We start from the raw sequence: 24,823 nt of genomic DNA, 5'->3' as shown, positions 1-24,823 counted from the left end.
TTGAACTTTCACTGTAATAGATAAATTTCCTGCTCTATACCACTGCTTTTACTAACTTAAAAGTCTGTTTATATGCTCATTTAAGTCTGGTGTGGGTATGTATTTACACCATGCTTGGGTTTGTAAATATTAGCCCACTTCTGGAAATATTAGCTCCTTACCACTAGAACCAATTGATTTTATCTACCTTCCTCCTCACTATAAACATATTATTCTTCCAACTTTTAGCTTTTCTGATATAAAGTAAAAATTTCTCACTACAATAATATTAATAAACAAAGTCTAAAGACTATTTAGGAAAAAATATTTTTGAAATCCAGTCCTTTTGATTAGTTACCAGCCTTAGTACCAGAAAAACTTCAAAGTGCTCTCTAAACATAGAATTTTCATCAGTGATGCTGCAAGCCTTAGTTCTCATCTTTCATGCTTACCCATGCAACAACTTCAAAAGGCTTAAAAAGAATGACAGTCTCTCAAAGCAACCCTGTGCTCAGGCCAGTAATCTTTTCTTTAGCTAACATGCATTGATAAGCAGATAATTGCTTCATTACATTATGCTTTAATAAATATAACAATTAACATTTGTTACAAAAAAGCAAATATGCAAACCATTCAGAAATGAAATCCAGAGCCCAAGGGATTTCTAGAAGAAAATGAAAAAGGGTTAGACAGCGTCAAATATAGACATCTTCAAAGGGAAAGAGATCATTTAAACGTCACTTACTGAAACATGTTCTTGCATACTTAATCGTTTGTGTCATCTTGCTTGTTATAATCCAGCCAGTGAATGTTCAAAGAACATAAAATCCTACAAATAAATAAACTGAGGATGAGTGAATTTACAAAAAGGCAACAATTAAGATCAGGAGTCTCACACATGAGCTTTGATTATATAAAGCAATTAGGTTTCCCAGTGGTGTTCCAGGAATATGTGATTTATCAGTAAGAGGAAAATCAAAAAAGTTTCAAGCTTTATGACACTTACACATCAAGTTTTCAGAGTACAAGTTACTTAGAAATCTTATCTGAATCAGCAGGGTGTCTATCATCAGTCAAAATCTTAGGTGATCAGGACAGTGCAGACTTCAATTGCAGGCCATTCTATGTCAGTGTGGGGCTTTGTAATAGACACTGACCTTGGAACAAGCATTAGATACATCCTCATGGACTATGTGGTTGGTAACCAGGTAGTCATCTGAGGAAGTACTGAAAACTATACCAGAGGGAACTTGTGAAGGGTAATTAGTGCTTTGGGTTATGGAGTGGTAGCCTCAAACCAGAGAAGACTAAAAATTCGGTAATACTTGTGAATTTTGCTGTTTGGATCAGGGCTTTCTCATACCAGCTGCTTTTTGATGGTCTCTCTTTCTCTCAACACAAGCTAATAAAATGGACACGGTATTTAAAAATGAAAAGCATGGGATATCTGGGTGGCTCGGTCCAACAAGTGTTTGGCTTTGGCCCAGGTCATGAGTTTGTTCAGGAGTTCGAGCCCCACATTGGGCTTTGTGCTGACAGCTCGGAGCCTAGAGCCTGCTTCATTCAGATTCTGTGTCTCCTTCTCTCTCTCTGCCCCTCCCCTGCTTGCATTCTGTCTCTCTCTCTCTCAAAAATAAATAAAAACATTAAAAATTAAAAACATAATTCTGCCTACCAGATTATATGTAGAAGTAAGTAATTTATCTTGTATCGATGTAGTTATCTAATACATGTGAGAAATTGTTTTAAAAGCTATAGTAGCCCCCAAAAAAGTGCAAATGTTTTATAATATTATGGTAAAAAGGAAAAGAAAGAGGAAATGGACGGGAGCATTAAATATTCTCAGTAAGTATGTTTCTCCCTGAGACAATGGAGTTAAAAAGTTAACTTCTCAGATTATTGGGATGTTATCTGGATCAATGCTTCTCCAATTTATAGTGCATAGTGAATTGTTGACAGTACATTTTACTGTTTGTTAAATAATATGTGGGTAGGGCAGATTAAAGATGATCTGTTTTTTATTTTTTAAAAAATGTTTAATGTGTATTTATCTATTTTGAAAGAGAGAGAAAGAACATGAGCAGGGGAGGGACAGAGAAAGAAGGAGACAGAGAATCCCAAGCAGACTCCACTCTGTCAGCACAGAGCACAGAACTTACAGTTCCTGAGATCATGACCTGAGCCACAATCTGAGCCACAATCAGGTGTCAGATGCTTAACCGCCTGAGTTACCCAGGAGCTCCAAGATGATCTGTTTTTCAGTAAGGCCAAATAAAGGTATTGGGAAAAGGGTGTGTATGTGTGTGAGGGAGATATTAGAGGAAATACCAGGAATAGGAGGTGGCCAAACATTCGGCATAGGGGTTACTTGACTTCTGTTCTCCTATCACCAATCTCCACACCAGGAAGAAAATGTTTTTAATGAAATCATAAGTTGGAAAGAAAGGACAAAGACCTAATGTCTTTGTAATAATGGAAACTGTTAAATATTAACTCATCCCTGTGAATTCATGTGTCCATGTTCATGTTGGAAAGGAAGAAAAATGTACTTTTCACATTCTGAATGTCACTTAGTTCATTGTTAAACAATGAAACAGTTCTGAAATTTACCCAGGATAAATAATGTGATATTTACATATTTTTTCAATGAAAGTGAAAATGAGCTAAAAATTGGAATTGAAATTGAAAGAGAAGGGTTAATTAGGATTTTGAAGAAATGATGAGTAGGACATGACAGGGCACCACTTCTTTTTTTTCTTTAAAATTTTTTAATATTTATTCATTTTTGAGAGAGAAAGACAGAACATGAACAGGGAAGGGGCAGAGAGGCCCAGATCTGAAGCAGGTTCCAGGCTCTGAGCTGTCAGCACAGAGCCTGATGTGGGGCTCAAACACACTAACTGCAAGATCATGTCCTGAGCCGAAGTTGAAGCTTACTCCACTGAGCAATCCAGGTGCCCCAACAGGGAACCAATTCTTGAGAAAGATCATGTATAAGGGTCAGTGGAGAAGGGCTTTCTATTAGAAATGCAGGCTCCTAAATTCTGACTTCTGAAGATCTGGTCTCAAATTAGCCTTCTATGCCTAAGCCTCCTTGGAATAAACATAGTGCCGTGTAAAATGAGATTGGCTCTATAGTGATTAACAAGGAAAGGGTGAGAAATAAATCACTCATCTGCTTTTAAGACCATACTTACAGGGGTGCCTGATTGGCTCAGTTGGTCATGTGTCAGACTCTTGATTTTGGCCTAAGGTTGTGGGATTGAGTCCCAAGTTGGGCTCCACAGTGAGCATGGAGCCTGCATAAGATTCTCTCTTTTTGCCCTTCTCCCTGGCTCATACATGCTCTCTCTCTCTAAAATAAAAAATAAGTTAAAAAAAGACCATACTTACAAAGAGAAAACAAGCACCAATCATTGCTGCTTTGACTGTCACATCTAAATCTGCGGGCACATGAATTCCGAAGTTGTCAGCATTGGTAAAGACGTCATTTACAAATCCTGACCAGTACTTTGAAATCTTCCCAATTGTAAGTTTTTCATTAATGGTCTTCACCTTTGAAAAGAAAATAAGAGATGTTAAATCTGAAGGTGAGATGAATGGTTTTACGTATCTTAGTATGTTTACTTCAAGAGATATGAATTATTTTATTCATCATCTTTAAATGACAATTCTGTCATTCATTCCTGTATATAAGCATAAGTTCGTAGATTTAACTTTTTAGTTTACTCTTCAGGAATTTTGCTTTTCTGACAATTTTTTGATCTATCATAATTCTTTTTTTTCCTTGCTTTTTGTATGCAGATTGAGAAAATAAAAGCAATAAATAATTAAGGCCAGGCTACCACAAGATGGCAGCAGGTACATAGTCTCAATTACATCGTCTGACCTTGAAGGTAATTCCATTACCGTAAGTCCAGATTTTAAACCTCAATACTTCAATAAAAACAGCAACAACAAAATGAAAAAAAAGAAAAAGAAAATATTTTGATAAAGATTTGAGAAAAGACTTTTAGAAGAAATTCATTTATAAGTACAATTTGTAAACTTTAAATCTTTATTGTTAAGATTTTAGAATTACTAACATTTAAATATTATCAGCCATTGCTTAATCTCATATTTATATTATACTCCAAAATTTACTAGGGCATTCCTTCAAAACTAAACCTAAGTCCTCTTTTTCACTAAAAAAAGAAAAAAAAAAAATCCTCTCAGCAAATGTAGCACACAGGAAGTTCAGACTAATTTGACATAAAAAATCTATAGTCCTTCTCAGCTAGAAGAAGACTACAGTTAAACTTTATCAACTATTCATTTGCTTGCCCTCTTTCCCATTTAAAGGCTGAAAGGATTCAATATAAAATTTCACTTTGTGTATAGTGGGAAAAGATAAATAGAGAAGGTTACTTAGGATATCCATATATACCTTTACTAAAACTTTTATTTCTCAATCATAGGGCATATTTTTAGCTTTTAGTCTTAGGAAAGCTTGCCAAGTCCTTTTGGAGTGGGGTGGAGTTAGAACAGTTCACTTTGTAAAATTTCCATCATGTTTGAGGTAAATAGTGGTCCCTAAAGTTTCTCAAACTGAATGTCCTAGGTGGGATATACATGAATGTATGAATGAAGGAAGAGATGAATAATAAATAGACACTTTAAATTAGCTCTCCTTTGGGACGCTTGGTGGCTCAGTCGGTTAGGTGTCCGACTTTGGCCCAGGTCATGATCTCACGGTTTGTGGGAACGCTTGCTCAGAGCCTGGAGCCTTCTTCGGATTCTGTGTCTCCTTCTCTCTCTGCACCTCCTCCGCTCACACTCTCTCTCACTCTGTCTCTTAAAAGTAAATAAATGTAAAAACAAAAGAATTAAAAAAAAATTAGCTCTCCTTTGCCTAAAAGGTATTTATAGGAAAAGCAGTAAACACAGTTCATATTGCACAATTGAATTTGCAACTACCTATTAATAGTTTTTTAACATTGAGTTTATACAAAAATGTTTATGTAAATGTAGATTGTTTTATAAAATGAACTTAGCAAGTCTTTTAAATGAGTGATGTTTTAATGGAATGTACTTCTTAGATGAGATCTGAAGTAGGATATGTTACCACCAGAGCTATAGGAAAGATGATAAAACGTAGGGTGATTCTAAACTAATATATATTTACTTTATACCATGGGTGCTGTAATTCCACATAAATCAAAGACGTTTTAGTATGTTCTTTATTTTTATTTTCTTACTCTTTTTTAAGTTTATTTATTTTTGAGAGAGGGAGAGAATGCTAGTGGTGGAGAGGCAGAGAGAGAGAGGGAGACAAAGAGTCCAAAGCAGGCACCACACTATCAGTGCAGAGTCCGATTTAGGGCTCAAACTCAGGAACCATGAGATCCTGACCTGATGCTAAACCAACTGAGCCTCCCAGGTGCTCCTTAGTATTTTTTTTAACTTGAACTTAGTATCTCTGAAATTATGAGTTCTAATTGGCACACACAATATAGGCTTATTACCTTATTTCCCAAATATATTATTTTCTAAATTTATTTCAGATACATTTCATGATTTGAATATTTTAACACTGACTTATGTTGCAAACAATCAGGACCTAAGTGAAAACTTCCTTCACTCTGTCAACCATACCTCAAAATCCACATCGCCAAAACAGCCACATGTTGCACAAGGACCAACAAGTTTCAAAATATCTTCTTTGTTTGCATTTTGGATTGTGAATTTAGGCAGAAAGGGGTCCCACTTCTGTGCAACATAACCAACTATAGTACCAGGAGGGGCTTGAATTTCTAACTGCAAGAAGAGATAATAATAAAATAAGATTTTTCTATGGTTATTGTATTTTAATTTTAGAACAAGTCAATTTCCTTCTAAACAGTAACTTTTATAAAGTTTATTTTTGCATTCTACAAAATATTCTAAATATCTGCTTCTAAGGAAGCACAATAGTGGATTTTCTTGATATTTTATAGAAACAAAGAAATTCACTATATAGGTATTTGTTTGTCATTATTCACTAAAAATTCATGTCTTTGATCTTACTTTCCTAAAGAGAACCTATCCCAGAACTGTCTTCTGACCCTGGGATATTGGCTTCCTTGCCATTTTGTTCCGTGTGTGGCAGTTGGTTTAGCATTGTTTCCTGTGAGGTATTTCCAATCCGCTCCCTCTAATGTGGTGCCACAACACACATCTATTTTTAACTCTCACTTACCAGTTATTAACTATTCATGATTGTTTGCCCTTCAGGCTGTCAACTTCTAGCTTCTCTGTGTTCAATTAAAAACAAATGCTTCTTGTGAAGTTACAGTTTTACACACCAATTTGATTTCTGTTTCACTTCTTCCAAAGTGTGATAGACTTGTAATTGCAGTTTTAGGCTTTACTTTAGTACTGTACCCCATTACCTTCATTCCCTTAATTTCTTTATTTTTCATCATATTGTATTTCAACATGTTTATATAGTCAAACCAAGTCTGTTGTGAAATAAGCCAGAGGTGGGTAAAAATAGTGACAATTGTTTGCTTTTAAATCAAACCAACTCCTTATAATCTGTTTTCCTTTTGTCTTTTTTTTTAAATTTATTAAGTTCATAGTCATATGTGTATGTCTGCAGTGCTCTTGGATCAACAAAGGTGGATTCAAGTACCTAGAATTATATAGATTTGACCTGTCAAATCACGAAATTGTATGCCTGAAGCTAATGTAACATTGTATGTCAATTACACTTAAAATAAAAAAAAAACTGAAAAGAAAGAATTATATACATTTGTTCTGGATCACGTTTAAAATAATTGGCTTGATTTTGACCAAATTTTAAAAAATTCTTAGTGGATATCAAATACATCTTATTTTTAACATATGTGATATTGGACTACTATGAAATAAACCATCAATTATCAGAAACATTCAAATGAATATATTATACTGACTATACCATCTTAAAGGATATTAGATCTTAAATATCCTTAGTAGGAGGATGGAAATTCTTGGACACCATTATGAGTATCTAGCCATTTTATTACTTAGCCAGGTAATTGCCTATAAATAGTTGGAGAATTAGCTTCAATATATATTCCAGAAACTTCCCTAATTAACTCCCTATATTAACTATTAACCTATATTAACATTTATTTCTCATTGTGCTAAGTAGAGTACTTGGGCTTGAATAAGGAACCTGGATCAAGCCCCATTCATGATTTAGTTCCTGGATGTGTGATTGTAGGTAAGTTACCTCTGCTCTCTAAGCCCTAGTTCCCTTCATTGCTAAATGTGAAGAGTAAAACCTATTTTTCTAGCTCATAGAGATGTTATGATACCAAAGATATCAAAATAAGTTAAGGCTCCATATCAACTTAACTGCATTTTGTCAGTGAAAGTTATAGATCTATTAGATAATGATGAAAATCTATTATATATTAGAATAAAATAAGGAAATGATTCCCTTCAGAACAATAACATAGTCTTTGCCAAAATTTGAAGTTTGTCATAAATGAATGAATCGAATGTGAGATTCTGTACTAAAACTAAGGGCTGTGAACCACAGCCCTTAAGCTATTTGGACCCTAAGGCGCAACTAATAGATGAATTGCCTTATAGCCCCAAATGAATGCCATTTGTTAAATAAATTATTGCCAACATTTTCAAATGTAGAAAAATAAAAGTACACCCAGAGCCAGTGACTAACCTCTTGCAGGTAGAAAGGGCACCAGCAGCTGTTACACCTCAACGGTCTGTTTACTGTAATCACCTCCCGACCTGAGTTATCCATGACCTTCAGAGTGCAAGCTCGAAGCGTAGAACAGAAAGTACGATTGAAGCAGATGCTTTCCTCCACTGCAAAGTAAATTCTTTGTCCCAAACTGTTTTTAATCTCATATTTGTTGGAGGTCTCAGTGCCAAGTATCACTAAGGGGAAGAGAAAAAGAAAATCACCAGAACAATGCTATTGCCTAGTATTATATCTTTAAATAAGTAAAAGGGGTAGTGTTATTAAAAGAAAATACAGTAGCTAATGATTAAGTATGTGGTATCTTCTTCACCCAACTCTACTTCCATGCTCTAAACTTAGCTATGGAAATCAAAGTAAATTGAGAGCAAAGCTGTGTGATGATTAAATTTTGATTCCAGATATATGACTTATTGGGAATATGTAGCTCCACTTTTCAACTAACGAAGCAAGGCTGTGAAGAATGGAATCCTCAAATAATAATTCTATCACTGCTGTGGAATTTACTGGGATGACTCGCAGCATAGTAATGATTTTGTTTAAAATCTATTTGGCAGTATATCTACAGCTGCGAGTTATCTTGCTATCTGTGTATTATGATTTTGACATATTTTAGATAAAGAAAATTTAAGGACAAAAAGTAGTTAATTTGAATTCAGTCAGTGATCTTTGAAAATCTGTGTACTATTAAATAACATGCCATTTGATGAATCACTGGCAAATGATAAAATATCAAATTTTGTTCGATGGGTTTTTGTTATTTATCATTTTTGTTTCAAGTTTTTATTTAAATTCCAGCTAGTTAACATATAGTGCAATATTAGTTTCAAGAGTAGAATAGGTTTTTGTCACTTAGTTTCAACCTTGATTTCCATTTATGAAATTATTAAGAAAATATAAATTGTTACCAAGCATGGAAATGATAACATCTTTTATTATTTTAAGATAAAAATGTTAGATTCCTGATAATAATATTACCAAAGATTTGTTGGAGAGTTCATGCTTATAGGTTTAGCTATATCAGACTGACAGTTCACTTCAAATATTTATTTTAAACAGTAGACCTACTGATCTTTTTTTAAAAAAATTAATGCTTATTAATTTTTGAGAGACAGAGAGGGGGAGGAGCAGAGAGAGAGGAAGACACAGAATCCAAAACAGGTTCCACGTGCTGAGCTGTCAGCACAGAGTCCAACACGGGGCTCGAACTCATGAATTATGAGATCATAAAGGCAGACACTTAACCTACTAAGCCACCCAGGCACCGTGACTTACTGATGCTTTTGATCCAATTTTATCCTCAACATTTAACAGTATTGTTTATAAGATATTTAAATGTAATAAAATTTCTGAAGCCTAAAATATTTTTAATGATTTTAATACATATAGAATATAATATACTTACTTCCAAGAAGCTCCACCTGCTGGTGTATAATTATCAGGTCTAACTGTTAAAGAATGACATAAAGGAAATAAAAAGTATTACATCACACTTTGAAAACCCTTGGAGATATTACTATTAATCTGCTCATCACATGACATCATTAATTTCCATGTTCTCTACCAGGAAAATGGTTGAAAACTGCTCACATTTTATAATGAAAAAGAAGATTCATTTTTTATTCAAGTAAAATTTTTAAAAAATTACAAGAGCCCTGAAAATTCCAAGGCAGAAATGCCAAGGATAAGAATAAGAACTATGGTTAATTTTGTGTTCTTTCTGTGATAAAGGGATAAAAGAGTAACTCTTGGAAACAATACTTAGAGAAGATTTTAAAACAGTCTCTAAATAATGATGCCTAAAAAGGTTTAAAATTCATTTTTTTAAAGGAGATGATGTAAAACATCAGTGAGCTGAATGCCTGAATGGAGACCTTTCCTCTCCATCCTGCCTAACTTCTCATTCACTCTCAACTCATTCCTCATAGCTATAAAATGTCTTTGTGAATGCTGAGAAGAGGTTATTTTATAAATTATTCTCACTCATGCCTTTCTTTGGATTAGAAAACAAAAAAACAGAAATCCTGCTGATGCCAACAAAATACCCATTTTAGCAGAATAAGTGATGCCACTAATAGCTGATATAATAAAAGTTGCTTTATGTAATTAAAATGAAGTTCGTTTACAGAGATAAAGTATCTACAGAGTGCTGAGAAATGACTATATTGAAAAGTATCCAGTGCAAATTTTTAAAGGGAGTATTAAAATATATTGTTAGAATGAATTTTTACTAAGGTAAACTAGTGAACCCGGATACTAGTTTACTTTTCTGACACTTTCTTTTCTATTTCACCTCTAAACTTTCTTCACTTTATTCTCCCTTCATATTAATAAACTCACTGGTAATGCTTAAAAACTGAAATAGTCATTAGTAATATCTGGTATTGATTGGGCATTCCAAGCCCGGGAAAAGTTGATTTTACATCATTTCCTTCATTCTCCTTGTATATCCGGAGGTACAGGTAAAACTAAATGTTTTCTATTTATATTTTATTATTGGTAAAAGAGTGCATGGGGCCTTTTTTTAAGGTTCACAAAAAATATTTTCCATAAACAGTTTATGATTTAAGATATTCTAAAACCTATTTTCACAATTGTGGAAATTTTTAAATATTAGAATCAGTCTTTCATAGTGTACTACTGTTAGTTCTGTTCTCTTTGACAAAAATGGAGGGTTGAGAGAAAGGTCACAAAGGATATCCGTGATTATTTAGGGGTGGATCCATTAGTGGTAAGTTAGGGACGGAAAAGAGTTTTGGGGACAAGACTAAGGTTTGAATTAGGAACTTCAATGTTGGTGCCATGGATCAAGTTTTAGTCCTGAAATTTAGAGACTATCAACTGAGATCCATTCTGGAAAGGTAAGTTCTACCTCTCTGCTTTCTAATAATAGCAGTTGTTTATTTAATGACTACCATGAGGTAGTCCTTGTGGTAGATATTTTGACATAGTATTTGATGTAATCCTTACAAAAACTTAGAGACATAGGCATCGTTTTATTTAACCCATGACAAAACAATCTCAGAGAGATTAAGCAGTTTGCCCAGGATCACAGAGCTTGTAAATGGCTGGGATGGGACTTGAACCTACATTGTACTTCTACCAATTTTGACATGATTTCTACTCTGTTGTTGTACTGGCATCACTAAACAAATCTTAGGAACTGGGATAAACAATTCTTAAGTGATACTGTGGAACTTCTGAACCTCTCCTTCTGATTTTCTCTACCCTTACACTGACCCCAACCTCTGTAATAACATTTGATTTGATCTGTCTCTGGGCAAAACTCCTGGATTTGAGGGTTTTGTTTTGTTCCTGCAGTTTTGTTTTGTTTTTTTAAGTAGTGGTAGGCCACTTATAAACTATGCTCCAAATGAGCCCTTTCTACTCTCTGCTATTATTTGATGGACTAGGAATTCTTGGAAACTTTACACAGATTGGATCATGTATTCAGGTGTCAGGGCAAGTGAAGCACTCAAGTATGAAAGCCCTAGGATGGAAATCTAACAACGGCCTTGGACATAGAGCTTAAGAATAAATTCTTATGTATACTTTATCAGGTTTACAGGTATCAGTGATTCCATTTCGTATATATACTTCTGAATAAATAGGATCTATACATGTGTCTTTGTAGACTTAATTCACTACTCTTACCTATAGGTGACTAAATTATAATAATTATCCTTTGTTTTGACACTAATAGTATAAAATGATATTACCTATCATGAACGTGGTAATCCAGAGAGATAATCTATTCGGTTTATTTTCAGGTTTAAATGAACAACATAAATGTATGCACATATCCATACATATATATCTACATAGTGCATACACATCTATGTATACACGTGTACATGTGTGTATATGCATTCATATATTTATATACATATCTGAAAATTTATTTTCAAATTGTTAATGAAAATCTTATTTCCATTAGTCATGGGACAGGCTTGATTAAAGGAGAATTGATGTGTTTTTAAATTTTTACTGTGTTTTTTTTAATTTAGAAGGATTTTGTGTATTTTCCTGTTTACTGAAGAATTTACTATTTCCAAATGTTCATGATTTTATTTAATTCTTATAGTTTTAGAAAGAATTTAACACATAAAAATTCATTTTATGTGTATAACTCTTCCAGACTTGTGGTACAAAACGTTTAAAATGGTCATTTACCCTGTTTAAGTACACTGCTTTAAAGCGAGTAAGTGTTCTTTTAGTACAAAGTGAATGACTTATCTTTCCCTTTGAAGTAAAATATTCACCAGTTTGTGGCATCTTTTTGTTTTCTGAAATAGATCACCAGAGGTATAGGTATGGAAAATTGACTTCATTTTAGAACTGAAGCCACTGGGTTCACATCTCTATTTATGGAATGTAAAAAAAAAAATGTATTCATGTCAAGCATCTGGCTCCGGGTGTGTCATCATTCATGGATGGAAGAAGAATATGTGATGACCATATGTGATCATCAAACCTCAGCCCTCTGGCACTGCTATATCACTTTTATACTTGGCAAAACCTTGTCTGACAACATTCCCAAACAGCTTGCAGCAGTTAATCAACTCTAGTCAGCTATTACAGATCCTTTCTGCAGATGGAAGATGGTAGGTTAGCTTTTCCAGCTTTTTTACATATCTCCCTGAGCTCTCCAGTCTCTGTAGTACATTTGTCTGCCAGTGGGTTTCTGGAGAAGGCATCTGCAATTATAAACATTTTCCCAGGAACATATGCTGCATGCAGCTTAAACCCTATCAGGCATAACAGGAATCTCTTGTACCTTAAGGGAATTAACACAGAGATTTGATTTTGATAAAGGAGATAGACTTTATAGTTTGAAAGAATGCCAAACAAGCTGAAAATTGCAGCAGATGTGCTGACATCTCAATATCAGTGTATTTCTGTTCTTTCATAGGATAAGATACGAAAGCAACACTAATATATAAAAATATAATTGTTCTTTGTGTGCCACATAGTTCAGATGATGGTATTTTTTGATTGATTTATTATAGGGCTTTAATCACTGCTTACCATCCAATGACTAATAGTCCAAAATCTAATAGTAATATGATCTTTTAAGCAAATCGACCTGAAGATGCAACAGTACTAGAGACAATGATGTTAACTTGGTGGTGACTTCCGTTCCTTGGATTTATAGTCATCTTTTGAGATTCAGTTGAGGACACTGAATTCTCAGATAATTACGGAGGTCTCTCTTGAGTACTTAGATCCTTAACAACCTTTCTCTGCTCTATGCACCTGTACACATTACAACTGTGTGTTTATTTGGCTTAAGTACATTGCCTAGCACTTTTTGTCAACACTTTTTGCATGCCAATTAAGTTACAGAGCGTTTGAGTGAGGGGGACTAGGTTTTATACTTTTTATATGTTTTGATTGCGGCAAGTACTCAATAAATATTCTTTAATTAAATAGCTGTAGGTGACGAGACATGTTAGACAATTCCTTGAGGGTACATTTGTTTCTACCTTGAGCAAAGAGCAGAAGGAGGATAAATGTGTTAAATGGCTCCATCAAAAATGTTTAGTGTCATCACTATGCCAAATAAGAAAAATAGAAGCGGAAATAAAAGAGAATGAATTTCTTTCCAAATAATAGAAATAAATGTTTTCCCATAACTTCATGATTTATGCTTTTCTCACTTCAATAAATTATTTGTTGAAGTCCTTCAACCTTGGTTGATGATGAGGGGGCATAATGCAAACTGAGGGCAAAGTACAAGCTAGCATCCCCACCCCCATGTGGAATATGTGTGATATTCCTCTGACACTCCTGGCTACCCAAGAACAAAGGGAAGGGGTTTAAATGCTTGCCATGGTGATGTGGGAAACTAAGGCAAATGAAAAATTAAATTCCCTTACCGCCTATGGCCCACTGAGTAGTCCTTAAAACTAGCAGAGTGAACTCCCTGTAGGAACTCAGCTGCTTTAATGATGACACTTCGCTGGGGGCAAAAGGGAATCTTGATTTAACATTATCCTGACCCCCCAGGATCTTGTCAGTCTACTTTAACATATAAAAATTCCTTTGGAAACTACCTTTTTCTCAGCTTCCCCAAGATACATATATGCGGCAATCATACTCCAAGGTTATGGCTCCCTGATACACACCTGAAGGGTATCATGACTGAGGTTTTACTAAACTGTAATAAAAGGTGTTTTCCTAATAGCAGCTGGCTCCTCAAGGTCCTGGAAACCTTGCTTCCAAAATTCCTTAGTGACTTACTCTATCCCTAACGCCCTCCCAACTTGAAGGTATGTAATTAGTTACCCGTCATAGCCCCAGGGCAGCTCTTTCTGCCCACCAGTCCTGTTCCTGTGCTTTAATAAAATCCCCTTTTTGCACCAAAGCCATCTTCAAGAATTCTTTCTTGGCTGTCAGCTTTAAACCCGTCATCATCCCAAAACCTCATCAGTTGAAAAGCAAGAAACCAGGTTCGTGTTCATTTTAAGGGGCAAACGTGTAGAAATAGAGAGATAAAAAACACCTGGCTTAAATATTCTAGCCCAGGAGGGAGGCTGCCTGGCGGAGAGAGAGCTGGCTGCCACACTTGGTTTTCTGGACTGGGAAGTGAGAGGTGAAAGCTGCGTTCAGGGTCTGGAGCTCCAGGAAGAAAGCCAGGCAGACCTCTACTTCTTTGGTTCTGTGCATCTGCAAGAGAATGAAAATCTCAGCCCATATTTAAATGTAGGCCGTTTCACTTATGTTTCTCATGATATCTGTGACTTCTGAATTCAGAGGACCAATGATCTCCTGTCTCCTCTCTCTACTACCCTTTCCTGCATTTTCCCTATTTACTGTTACCATTACGGTTACCCCTTAAACCAGAGGAAAAGGAATGCGGAAGGCTGCTAGTAGTGGTTGTGAGAAAAATGTTGGATAATTTGGGCAAAATAAATGGTTTCCAAAGATATTTTTTTGGAAGGCAAGTTAAACTTCTGTTCAAAGAGCTGGAAAATTATAAACCCCAAAGTGAAATGGTAAAAGGGACTAGATATTCTCTACTCCTAAAAGGATAACCTTAGACACAAGTTTTGAATCATAAGTTTCCAGGCATAGTCTCACTTCCCCAAATATTATGAGGGTACCTTGTAATTGCTGAGGCTATTTTATCACTTTTAATCAATCCTACTGCTATAGCTAGGTTTGATTCAGGTGCTTATTTTTTCAGCTATACCAGAAGCACCTGGAGGGCTTGTTCAAACACAAATTCCGGAGCCCCATTCAGGAGTTGGGGTTGGAGGTGAGGCTTGAGAATTTCCATTTCTATTAAGTTTCCAGGTGAGCTAATACTGCCTCTCTGACTATATACTTTGAGAACTAGTGGTTTAATTCTATATGCTATGAGAATACTCAAAACTAATTTATAAGCTTAAGAGTAATATAATATCTAATGAAGCTTTGATTTCTCAGTACTTTGAAATAAAGCACCCCAAAATTTTTGACAGTGTGAATCCCTTTGTAGCTTACTCAGTGATACAAAAGATAAAATAATTGCAGAATTCTGTAATGTTTGGCTTTGATTTCTTTTAGAGAATTGCCTGGTTTCTCTATTATTACCAGGCAAAAATGTTACTATTTCACTTATCTGTTAGCTTAACATTTAGATATTTGCTGCATTAGTTGGGAGCCTGTGTAGTATTATGTATAAGCCCTAATAATACTTGAAAAAGTCTTCTTTTTAAAAAATATAAATTACAGCCTTCTATTATTTTTCCTTTTTCTTTTCACATGACTGCCATTTGGATTACTACCTAATTGAATACCATTTTCTTTTCCGAAAGACTATCAGAGATTTTACTCTTCATGTTTATTAATCCATAAATTATTGGAGTTCTCACATCTGCATTCATTTAGTCTGACAACACTATGCTGTCTTAGTTTGAGCATAGGTATGCATCAAGATTCATGATAGTTATTTTCAAATATTAAGGGGCCATTATGAAAACAAATTATTGACACTATTCTAAGGACATATGAATGGGAAGGACAAGGAAAATTATTCTGGTCTACTCTAAGGAAGAAATTTAAAACAGCCGCACACAGATTTGGAAAAGTACCCTCACTGAACATATATTACAGTTGCAGTGACATCTATATAATTCTCAGTAGATTAGAATGGCCTTCCTTCAGCACTGATACTAAATCTGGGTAAGTTGTATGTATGTGGGGGTGTAGTTTTTAGAATTCTTTAAATCTCTAAAAAATAAATGGGAAGAAAGGACTGTTTCCTTTGGAGATAGTAAGTTCTCCACTATTAAGAGAATTCAAGCATAGCGTGAATGAGTTCTTGGAGAAGGAACATGGTGAAGGAACATGGGCATCCAATGAATGATCCTTTGAACATTGATATAAACTGTTTCCAGTTTCCAAAGAAAAAGAGAGGCAAAACTGTGATGTAGGGAAAACTAGTTTATAATGATAAAATTGCAGACAGAAGTTCATCCTGAATGTGGAGGTGTAGGACTATGGCCAGAAAGGGAACTTTTTGAAGTGCCAAAAATGTTCTATATCTTAATTTTGTTGGTGGTTGCAAATGCTCTTTGTTTAAAAAATAAACCTGAGGCACTTGGGTGGTTCATTCGGTTGAGTTTCTGACTCTGGATCTCAGCTCAGATCTTGATCTTACAGTCAGGAGTTTAAGCCCTATGTGGGGCGAGCCCACTTAAAAAAATAATGTACTTAAGTTTTGTGCTCTTTATGCACTTTACACATGTTATCCTTCTATTAAAAAAAGCATATATAGGGATCAATTTTTTAAATGTTTGTAGTGTTTACTTAAACATTACTCTCTCAACCTTTGAGAGAGAGAGAGAGAAAGCGAGCTGGGGGTGGGGCAGAGAGAGAGAAGGAAACAGGATCTGAGGCAGGCTCCATGTTGTCAGCACAAAGCCTGATGTGGGGTTCCAACTTAACAAGCTGTGAGACCCTGACCTAAGCCAAAATTGGACATTTAACCGATTGAGCCACCCAGGCACCACCAAGGGATCAATTTCTAATAATAGCTCGCAGAAGATTATAAGATTCTCTCTCATCAATTTTATTGTTAGAAAGATTAGCAAATTACTCCCATTTTATCTTGTAAGCTATGTTTGCTGTGATGAAATGCAGACTATTGATTGAGTTTCTTGTGTGTGGCTGTACACAGACCTTGGCTGTACCAAGGTCTTTGGGTCCTTAGATCTCATAACAGGTCCAGAAACAGTAGTGTATTTGGAGCCCAGGGCAAGATCACATCCAAAGTCTGAGTGGAGTCTCATTTGGGATCACTGCTGTGACATCACGTGCTTCCTTTTCTGGGATTTCAGTTCATATTGGAGCAGCTCTTAGAGATATCTCCTGTTCAGTTTAGATTATCCTAGAAACTCTTGTTTTTCTCAAACTTAAAAATTTGGGACAAAATTTTTCTTAAATTGTGTTTATTTATACTAGACCACGGGACTCCTGACCACACAAATATTTCTTCAGTGCTAATGGCATCTAGTATTCAGACTGTCCTTTGGTTTAGAGGTGCTGATTGAACTGCCCACAAAATGTGTGAACTATACAATTACCCTGAATTCCCTTGGAAAATAATAATTGCCCATACAGTTCATCGGCCAGAGTACATCCATGATATTATACATAATGTCCTGCAACATAATTGAAGAAAACTGTCTACCAAAATGGTCTTTTTTTTTTTTTCAGTGTTTATTTTGAGGGAGAGAGAGACCGAGTGAGAGCAGGGGAGGAGTAGAGAGAGAAGGAGATCCAGAATCCAAAGAAGGCTCCAGGCTCCAAAATGTCAGCACAGAGCCCAATGTGGGACTCAAACTCACAAACAAAAACAAACAAACAAATAAAAACCAGGATCATGACCTGAGCCGAAGTCAGACACATAACAGACTGAGCCACCTAGGCGCCCCTGTCTACCAAAAGTTTTAAGTAATGATGATAATCTGACTTGCCCCCTCAAACTAGATTTCTGATTCAAAAGGAAGCTTCATTTTCATTTCTTTTAAATAGAATAGAGTCTCTAACAGATGTTTTGCCCACTTCATGTGCTATTTGGAGTAGGTTGCAGGAGTATTGGTTTTCCATCTAAAGTTTTGCCTCTAAGTTTAGTGGTGAGTCTTTATCATTACTGAACATCACTGCTTTTTTTGTAGATTAATCATATTTTGATCTTACTATTGCTTTCCAGTCACAAGTTTCTTCAAAGACTCAGACCACCAGATAAAGATGGAACTCCTTTGAATTTCTATCTGGCTTTGAATTTCTATCTACTCTTTTAAAAATGTATAACTAGCTTATAAATATTTCACATACTCTGCAACTCTTTACCTTACAGACTACTGTTGTTGCTGTAACTCGTATAAAGTGATGAAGTGTTTTGGATTAACTGTTAGTGTCAGTCTTCAATGAAAGAAAAGACTTGTCAAGATTTTTTTAGTTCATCTTCAAGTATAAAAATGAGACACACAATATATTAAAATTCATGATTTTGTTGTTTCATGTCTATATTTTACAGTTGGTTTGAGCTTTCTCTGTGATACTCAGGGACTGGTATACTTTAAATGTTGAAGAAAAATGAAAAGATTACCTCCTCTGTTCCATATTAAATAGCATCCAAAAGTGTATATAAGCATATGTGCTTCTTTGAATACTTCACTAATTTAATTTAGGATATTTTAAATTGGTGGACTCTCTTATCCTGTTTATGATTAGGTCAAAAGGTGTCATCCAATTATACTAATCATCATGCTTCATGCTAAAAATTTTTATTATAGGCTAGAGTTTAATGGTTTGTTCTGATAATGAAATGAAAACACATTATAATTTCAATTTATATAATTTCACAAGTGGTTTTAGTGAGGTTAAAACTCATTACTTAAAAAAAATCCATATCTCTTGTCTTTTGAGAAGTTATTTAAACAGCACTAATGATATTTATGTACTTGTAGGGACTTGAGAAAATTCCCAGCTCCTCCTACAAAATCCCTAATTAATCTGCTTATTTAAATTATTTATTTTCTGTTTGTTTTTTTATATATAATTTACTGTCAAAGAACTTTTGAAAGATTGTTGCTCAGAAATATTTACTATTAGTCCAGTACATTTATTAGAATTTACCAATAACACATATTGAATTCTTTATAATAAATGAGTTTATCACACATCTTAAACAACAAATAGGATGTTTAAAAATATTGAACTGTAACACTTTTTAACTTATCTGTGAAAAGTTTTCTCCAAATCCCTTTAAACTTGGAATATCAGCCTGTCCTTGTGTTTGGCATTAAATATTGCCCTTCTAAATTCTGCTATGCAGCTTTTCTTATTAATTCATTATGTTTATATTCATGATAACTAAAACATTGTTTGTATCTTAACTTTTGCATTCAATCAGGTAGTGGGTTTTTTTGTTTGTTTGTTTGTTTTTTAATGGAACAAGCTCCTTGAAGTTAAAAATTCCAGTGGTCAAAAGTGATAAGTGACAGGTTTTAAAGTATCAATCTCACTGATTATAACATCCCTACAACTGCATATTTTTAGTCATAAATAAGGAAAAATTTATTAGCTGGCTCTATTTACTCTTACCTTTACAGGCCATGAGGATGTCTGAGTCACTTCTTCAAAGGCAGCCAGGTTAAAAGAAAGGCTTTTCTTATTGCAGCAAGAAGAAAAAACACAGCATGCATAAAACTTCAGAAGGTGTCTGTCTACTTCATGTCAGCTTACAAATAACAGAGGAAGTGAGCGTCTTGTTTCCAGAGTGATGTATCACTTTGGACAACAGGGGGAGACAAAGCTATCACCAAAGGTAAGCACTACTCAGAAACCATCTCTTGGTGGCTGAAGGAACAATTTAAAAATAATAAAAACCAGGAAGGAAGATTCATTTTAAGAGTCTTATTTTTAAGAAATAAAAGAAATTTTTATTTTCCTAGAAAACTTCTGTGCCAGAGTCTATGACACATTTTTCTTTTTTTATGATACATTCTTCTATCCTTTGTAAGTTCCTAATAGTTCTAAATATAATATTTTATATTTTGAAAATGTTTGAACTTCAGTATTATTTTTCTCTTGGGATTTTTTTCATGTTCTCTCCCCCAAAAGCAAATAAGCAGGAAGTAGATTATCCCTAACTATTTATGTAATAAATAAATCTGTATTTTCATTTTCATTTTTTTAAACATTTATTTATTTTTGAAAGACAAAGAGACAGACCGTCAGCAGGGGAGAGGCAGAGAGAGAAGGAGACACAGAATTCTAAGCAGGCTCAGGCTCCAAGCCATCAGCACAGATCCCTACGGGGCTCGAACTCACTGGAGATTGTGACCTGAGCCGAAGTCGGCCACTTAGACGACTAAGCCACCCAGGCGCCCCTGTATTTTCCTATTTAATTGAATCTGATGAATCAGACACATTTGAAAATACAAGCCTTCAATAACTTCTCAAAGTTAATGGAAACACTGGTGATATTTAACTGTATTGCATACTGAGGGGAAAAAGAAAACCCCGTAACCTTGAATAGACAGCTCATCTTTCTAAATGCAGGTGACCATGGAGATTTTGCTCCTCAAGTCAATTGCCGTGGATGGCATGAATTGCTAAGGTTGAACTTGCAAGATATACTGGGTTATAAATAACACTGTCTACTTTTAAAAATAGTTAAGTGGCCTGATAAAAGATAGCTTTTAATGAGAAATTATAAAGTCATTCCCACAGGTTGTTGATAGCCAAAAGTTTATGTTCTTCTTATTGGGCAGAGATTTTTCTTTTTATTGTTGTTGTTTTGAAGTATTTGGGGTTGAAGAGCTACCGTTCTCTGACTTGTAATTTTGCTGAAAAAGTGAATAAAGATGATTAGTATGTTAATTAAATTATATGTTTCCTATATTTCTTACTGTTTGCCCTTGGCAGTTGAAAAAAACTGTATTCCAAAGAAACTAAGTTGTTATTAATACTAGCAAATCTGGTAGTTTAAATTATGGTCATAATTGACTAGTTAATTTTGACTTGCTACAGAGCACTAATTTTGAGATAAAAATCTAAGCCAATTAAATGCATATTTTGGCCTGTATAAGGCCAACCATCCGTGTATTTGGATATGGTCATACGACTGACTGAGGGAGTCTTACAATATTTAACCTGCAAGGGAGAACTTTCAGGCCGCCTAACTTGGTGTGGTACAGGGAGTGCCCATTTCTTTCTTTATGCTTTCTCTCTCTGTCCTGCCAAAGACGGCTCTGATACTGCTTTTACTTCTCAAAGGCCCAGTAGATACCAGCCTGAGGTTTCCCCTTCTCTCCATTCCTTTCTGTTTCCCAGCCTTTCTCTAAAAAAGGGTCACAAACCCTTGTGATGGACCTCTCGGATACTGAAGTGTTCTGTTACCAAGTGCTCGTGCAGACAGGGCCTCACCTCCTCTCCCACTGTGGTTGCTGTGGTCATTCAACTCCACCTGCTTGGTGCCCTCAATCCCCGTCTTCTCACACTTGCTGTCTGCGCAGAAGCAGGACTGCCCTGCTCTTTGGCTCAGTGCTGAGACCGCTCACCCTGACCTCTCAGCTTTGTGCTTTGAAGCCCTGGACTGTTTCAAGCAGCGTCAATACCAGCTTCCCTTTGCCATCAGGCTGTAGTTTTCCCATTGTCTGGCTTGATTCCACAAAGTAGAGCCAATACTAGGTGGGAGTGTCTAACAGATGTAAACCCGGGGAAAGCAGTGCTAAAAAGGAGACTTAAAAATGAATTGTCAGAAAACAAACAAGACAACGGGTCTGCCCCTTCGCAGGAAACTGCCCTCTCTTGAGCCTTGCCCTGCTGCTCCGCTCCCTGGGCGTTGCTCATTTCATGGGGGTGTTCTGCCTTGCCTGTCCTTGTCCCTTCTAAAAGCAGGGCCTCTGGTCACCCTCAACTTCAGCTTTAGTCAAAAGGAAATAGAAAAAATTGCATCATTATTTCAGTGCAATCACCCCCACCACCCATGGCCTTTCTGCAGGACATATTGCAGCTGTTCTGAAGAGCTGTTTAGTCAACATTACATCATTGTTTAGAACTTTCCCCATTATTTAATTACTTCATGGTTAGATACTTGACTCAAATTTTCATGTCTGAAAAGGCTCACCAAGAGAGTCTCCCTCAGTATGAAGGGAGAAACTGCACATCATTTAAATTCACAGAGTGACTGATAAGCTCCCTGTTATGACAAAAACTGCATTATGCTTCAAACAGCCTCCTTTGGGGAAAGGATGGGGATGGAAAAAGATGTAAGCCTACAGGCCTGAGGCAGGACCAAGGACCAAGGAAGGGAATAGTTAACTCTAAGAATATTTCATGATTATTTTCATTGTATTATAAAATTATAGGTTCTAAAAAGTTAAATATATACATATATAAATATATACATATGTATGTATATAATTGAATATATACATACCTATGTGGAATGAGAAGGAATTATTTGTTTCCCTTTATTTATATTGAGGTATAATTGCAAAGCACGTTTTATTCAGTTGAAACTATGTCTTCTAAAATCCATTATAATGCGGGGCACCTGGCTCGGTTGGTTCAAAATCCAACTTTGGCTCAGGTCATGATCTCACGGTTTGTGGGTTCGAGCCCCATGTAGGGTTGGTGCAGACAGCTCAGAGCCTGGAGCCTGCTTGGATTCTGTCTCCCTCTCTCTCTGCCCCTTCCCTGCTCATGCTCTGTCTCTGTCTCTCTTTCAAAAAACAAATAAACATTAAAAATTTAAAGAAAAATAAAATACATTATAATACATACCTTTACATTTGTTTTTAGCCACTACCTGTTATTACATTTTATGGATATTGTCCTCTCGGTGGTAATTTAGACTGTTTCCAGTATATAAGGCAGTATGGTTTTTATGCACATGTGTAGCAGTCTTTTGAAGGTGGTGTATATCTAGAAATGAAAATGCTGGCTTATGGACTATAAAGATCCTGACTTTTACTAAGTATCACTGCAGAATTTACTAAGTACTAGTAAATATTAAGAAATTACTAAGTATCACTGGAGATCATTGGAGAACTGATCTCGAATGTGCTTGTACCAGTTTACATTCCCAACAGTGATGGGTAAGTATTCCCATTTCCACATATCCCTTCAACACCGGCATGGTCAGTAGAGTGTGGAATTAACAAGGGGCTTGCAAACACTGATTTATAAGAAGGCAGCAGCTAGAAGTCTTCATTACGCTATACCTAAGTACTGTAAACATTTTATGTGTACTTATGTTTTCAGCTGTTCCGATCATACTGTATCATGTAAGAATCATTAGTAGCAAATTTTATAAAAAACTGGTTGTAAAAGTAATTGCTATAGGTGGGAAATGGTTTGTAAATGCACTATAGCTTAGTGATGAAACAGCTCCTTTCACTCGTGAGTCTTACGGCATAGTCAGTTAAAACGTGAATCCACTTTTAGCAACTGTGCAGCATGAAAGGTATGCATTTCTATGCATATATCTTATCCTTTGATTTGTAAGTTCCCGTACTAAAACTTGCTGTGGAACAGGACAAGGTGTGTATAAATAAATTAATAAAGGAAATAACACAGATATGTGGAGAAATGTCATTATTATAATTTTTTCCAGTTATTTGATTTATAACTACACTATTAAATATGAAATATACAACCCCTGAATGTAAACTTGGATGTTTCTTTCCTAGGAATGTGCATGTCCTATTTCATTAGTCATTTATGTGTACTTTGCAAACCTTCTATGAAATGCATTTGTCTACTTATTTATTCAAATCTGTCCTTTAGATACAATGCTTTATTCATTCATTCACTAAACATGTATTAGCTTTTTACCATGTGCATAGCATCATAGAGTATACTCAGATGTAATGATATGGCCCCCACTCTGGGAGAATGTGTGCTCTAGTGAAGATTCACAATAAAGGATTGCAATATTCTTTTTACTTTTTAAAACTAAGAATAAGTTACAACCTCCTGAAAATAAAATGATGTAACTCATCCTCTATCTGAAAAGCAAAGCCAGTTGGAATCAGTAATGCATCATTCAAAAGATCAACTCTTTGTTTCACACATACATGTCTAATTTTCATTTCATCTGTTCCTTTCGGACAAGAAAATAATAACTATTAAGATTTTTTTCTTAAATATTGAAAGGATAGTAAACTGGATCATGCCTCTTAGCTATTAATAAAAGATGAATTTCTTACCCCCTCTCATTCTGCATACTTAAAAAGATATTGATCCAAAGGATAAGAGAAAGAATCCTGGATACAGAAAAGAATCTGTGAAACTAAGAGAGAGCTAGTTCTAGAGCAAATCTAGAGGGTCCCCATTCACCAAGATGACAAGGAAGAGACTCCTAACGCAGAGTTCTGTGCACAGACTTCATGGGGCAAAACGTATGCCATAATCAGTAGACTGTAAAGCCTAAGGCAGAAGCAATAGTTTAGTTTATGTACAGAAGTTCTTTTTCAATGTTCAGCCTTATACATTTTCTTTAGGTAAGACTAGGTAAGTAGAGCTGAATGGAGTTTTTTGAAGGATTCTTTTCTTCGTTGTGTTTTGTCTTCTGGCATTTGTCTGATCTGTTATGCATAATGCAAACTTTTAATAGTTCAAAATGGTATTTTCCTTTAAAGAGTCTAAACGTAGAGGGAATAGTCTGAGAGGTTCTGGCTCATTCCAGGGGATATCACTAGTAAAAGAGATGGGAATTATAAGCAGAAAGCTTGAATAGACATATGACATATCAACAACTGTTTATATGTCCTTCAGGAGGTATGTTCAAGTGTGTATCAGAGAGAAAGAGAGAGAGGAAGATATAGACACACACACAGAGGGAGAGAGCGAGAAAGAGAGAGACAGAGACAGAGAGAGAGATGGAAGCTACTAACTGGATTGAGAAGGAGAATTCATAAAGTGTTAAAAAATCTTCAGAGGCTTTAATGCTGCCCACCAAGAATTACTTTACCATTTTGAAAATCTCTTTATCTCTACCATTATTTTACATATACTTACCTTGTGCCTTGGTTCTTTGCCTGGCTCGGTGTGGTCACTTTGTCCTCCCCACATCTGCCTGCATCTGAGACATCCTCACAGTCCTGC

The 24,823-nt window shown here is 35.5% G+C and overlaps 1 protein-coding gene across 2 annotated transcripts; it reads right to left on the bottom strand.

Moving 5' to 3' along the window:
* Positions 1-333: 333 nt before the first annotated feature.
* Positions 334-24,823, bottom strand: PLSCR5 (phospholipid scramblase family member 5). 2 transcript variants are annotated; one of them, XM_039216496.1, is made up of 8 exons: positions 24,737-24,823; positions 19,310-19,375; positions 9,117-9,159; positions 7,670-7,890; positions 5,614-5,775; positions 3,373-3,534; positions 725-808; positions 334-643 (listed from the first exon to the last, which is right to left on the bottom strand). In XM_039216496.1, exons 1-7 carry the CDS (start codon positions 24,788-24,790, stop codon positions 770-772), a joined length of 747 nt encoding a protein of 248 aa, XP_039072427.1. In that variant the 5' UTR covers positions 24,791-24,823; the 3' UTR covers positions 334-643; positions 725-769. The 2 variants fall into 2 exon arrangements, with proteins under 2 accessions (XP_039072427.1, XP_039072426.1); XM_039216495.1 differs by lacking the exon at positions 24,737-24,823 and adding an exon at positions 14,217-14,380 and having other exon boundaries at positions 19,310-19,367.

This window comes from Hyaena hyaena, unplaced genomic scaffold (genome assembly GCF_003009895.1).
Source record: "Hyaena hyaena isolate Hyena2069 unplaced genomic scaffold, ASM300989v1 scaffold_636, whole genome shotgun sequence".
NCBI lineage: Eukaryota > Metazoa > Chordata > Mammalia > Carnivora > Hyaenidae > Hyaena > Hyaena hyaena.
Note: the sequence above shows the minus strand (reverse complement) of the source record. Positions and strands in the feature narration are given on the sequence as shown.

Bases quoted from the DNA above. Each gene is read 5' to 3' on its own strand.
- PLSCR5 (XM_039216495.1), bottom strand. The intron at 3,535-5,613 runs GTATGGTTGACA...TTCTTTTCAAAG, and splicing joins TTGGCGATGTGGATTTTGAG to GTGAAGACCATTAATGAAAA. The intron at 809-3,372 runs GTAAGTATGGTC...ATTTATTTGTAG, and splicing joins TTGGTGCTTGTTTTCTCTTT to GATTTTATGTTCTTTGAACA.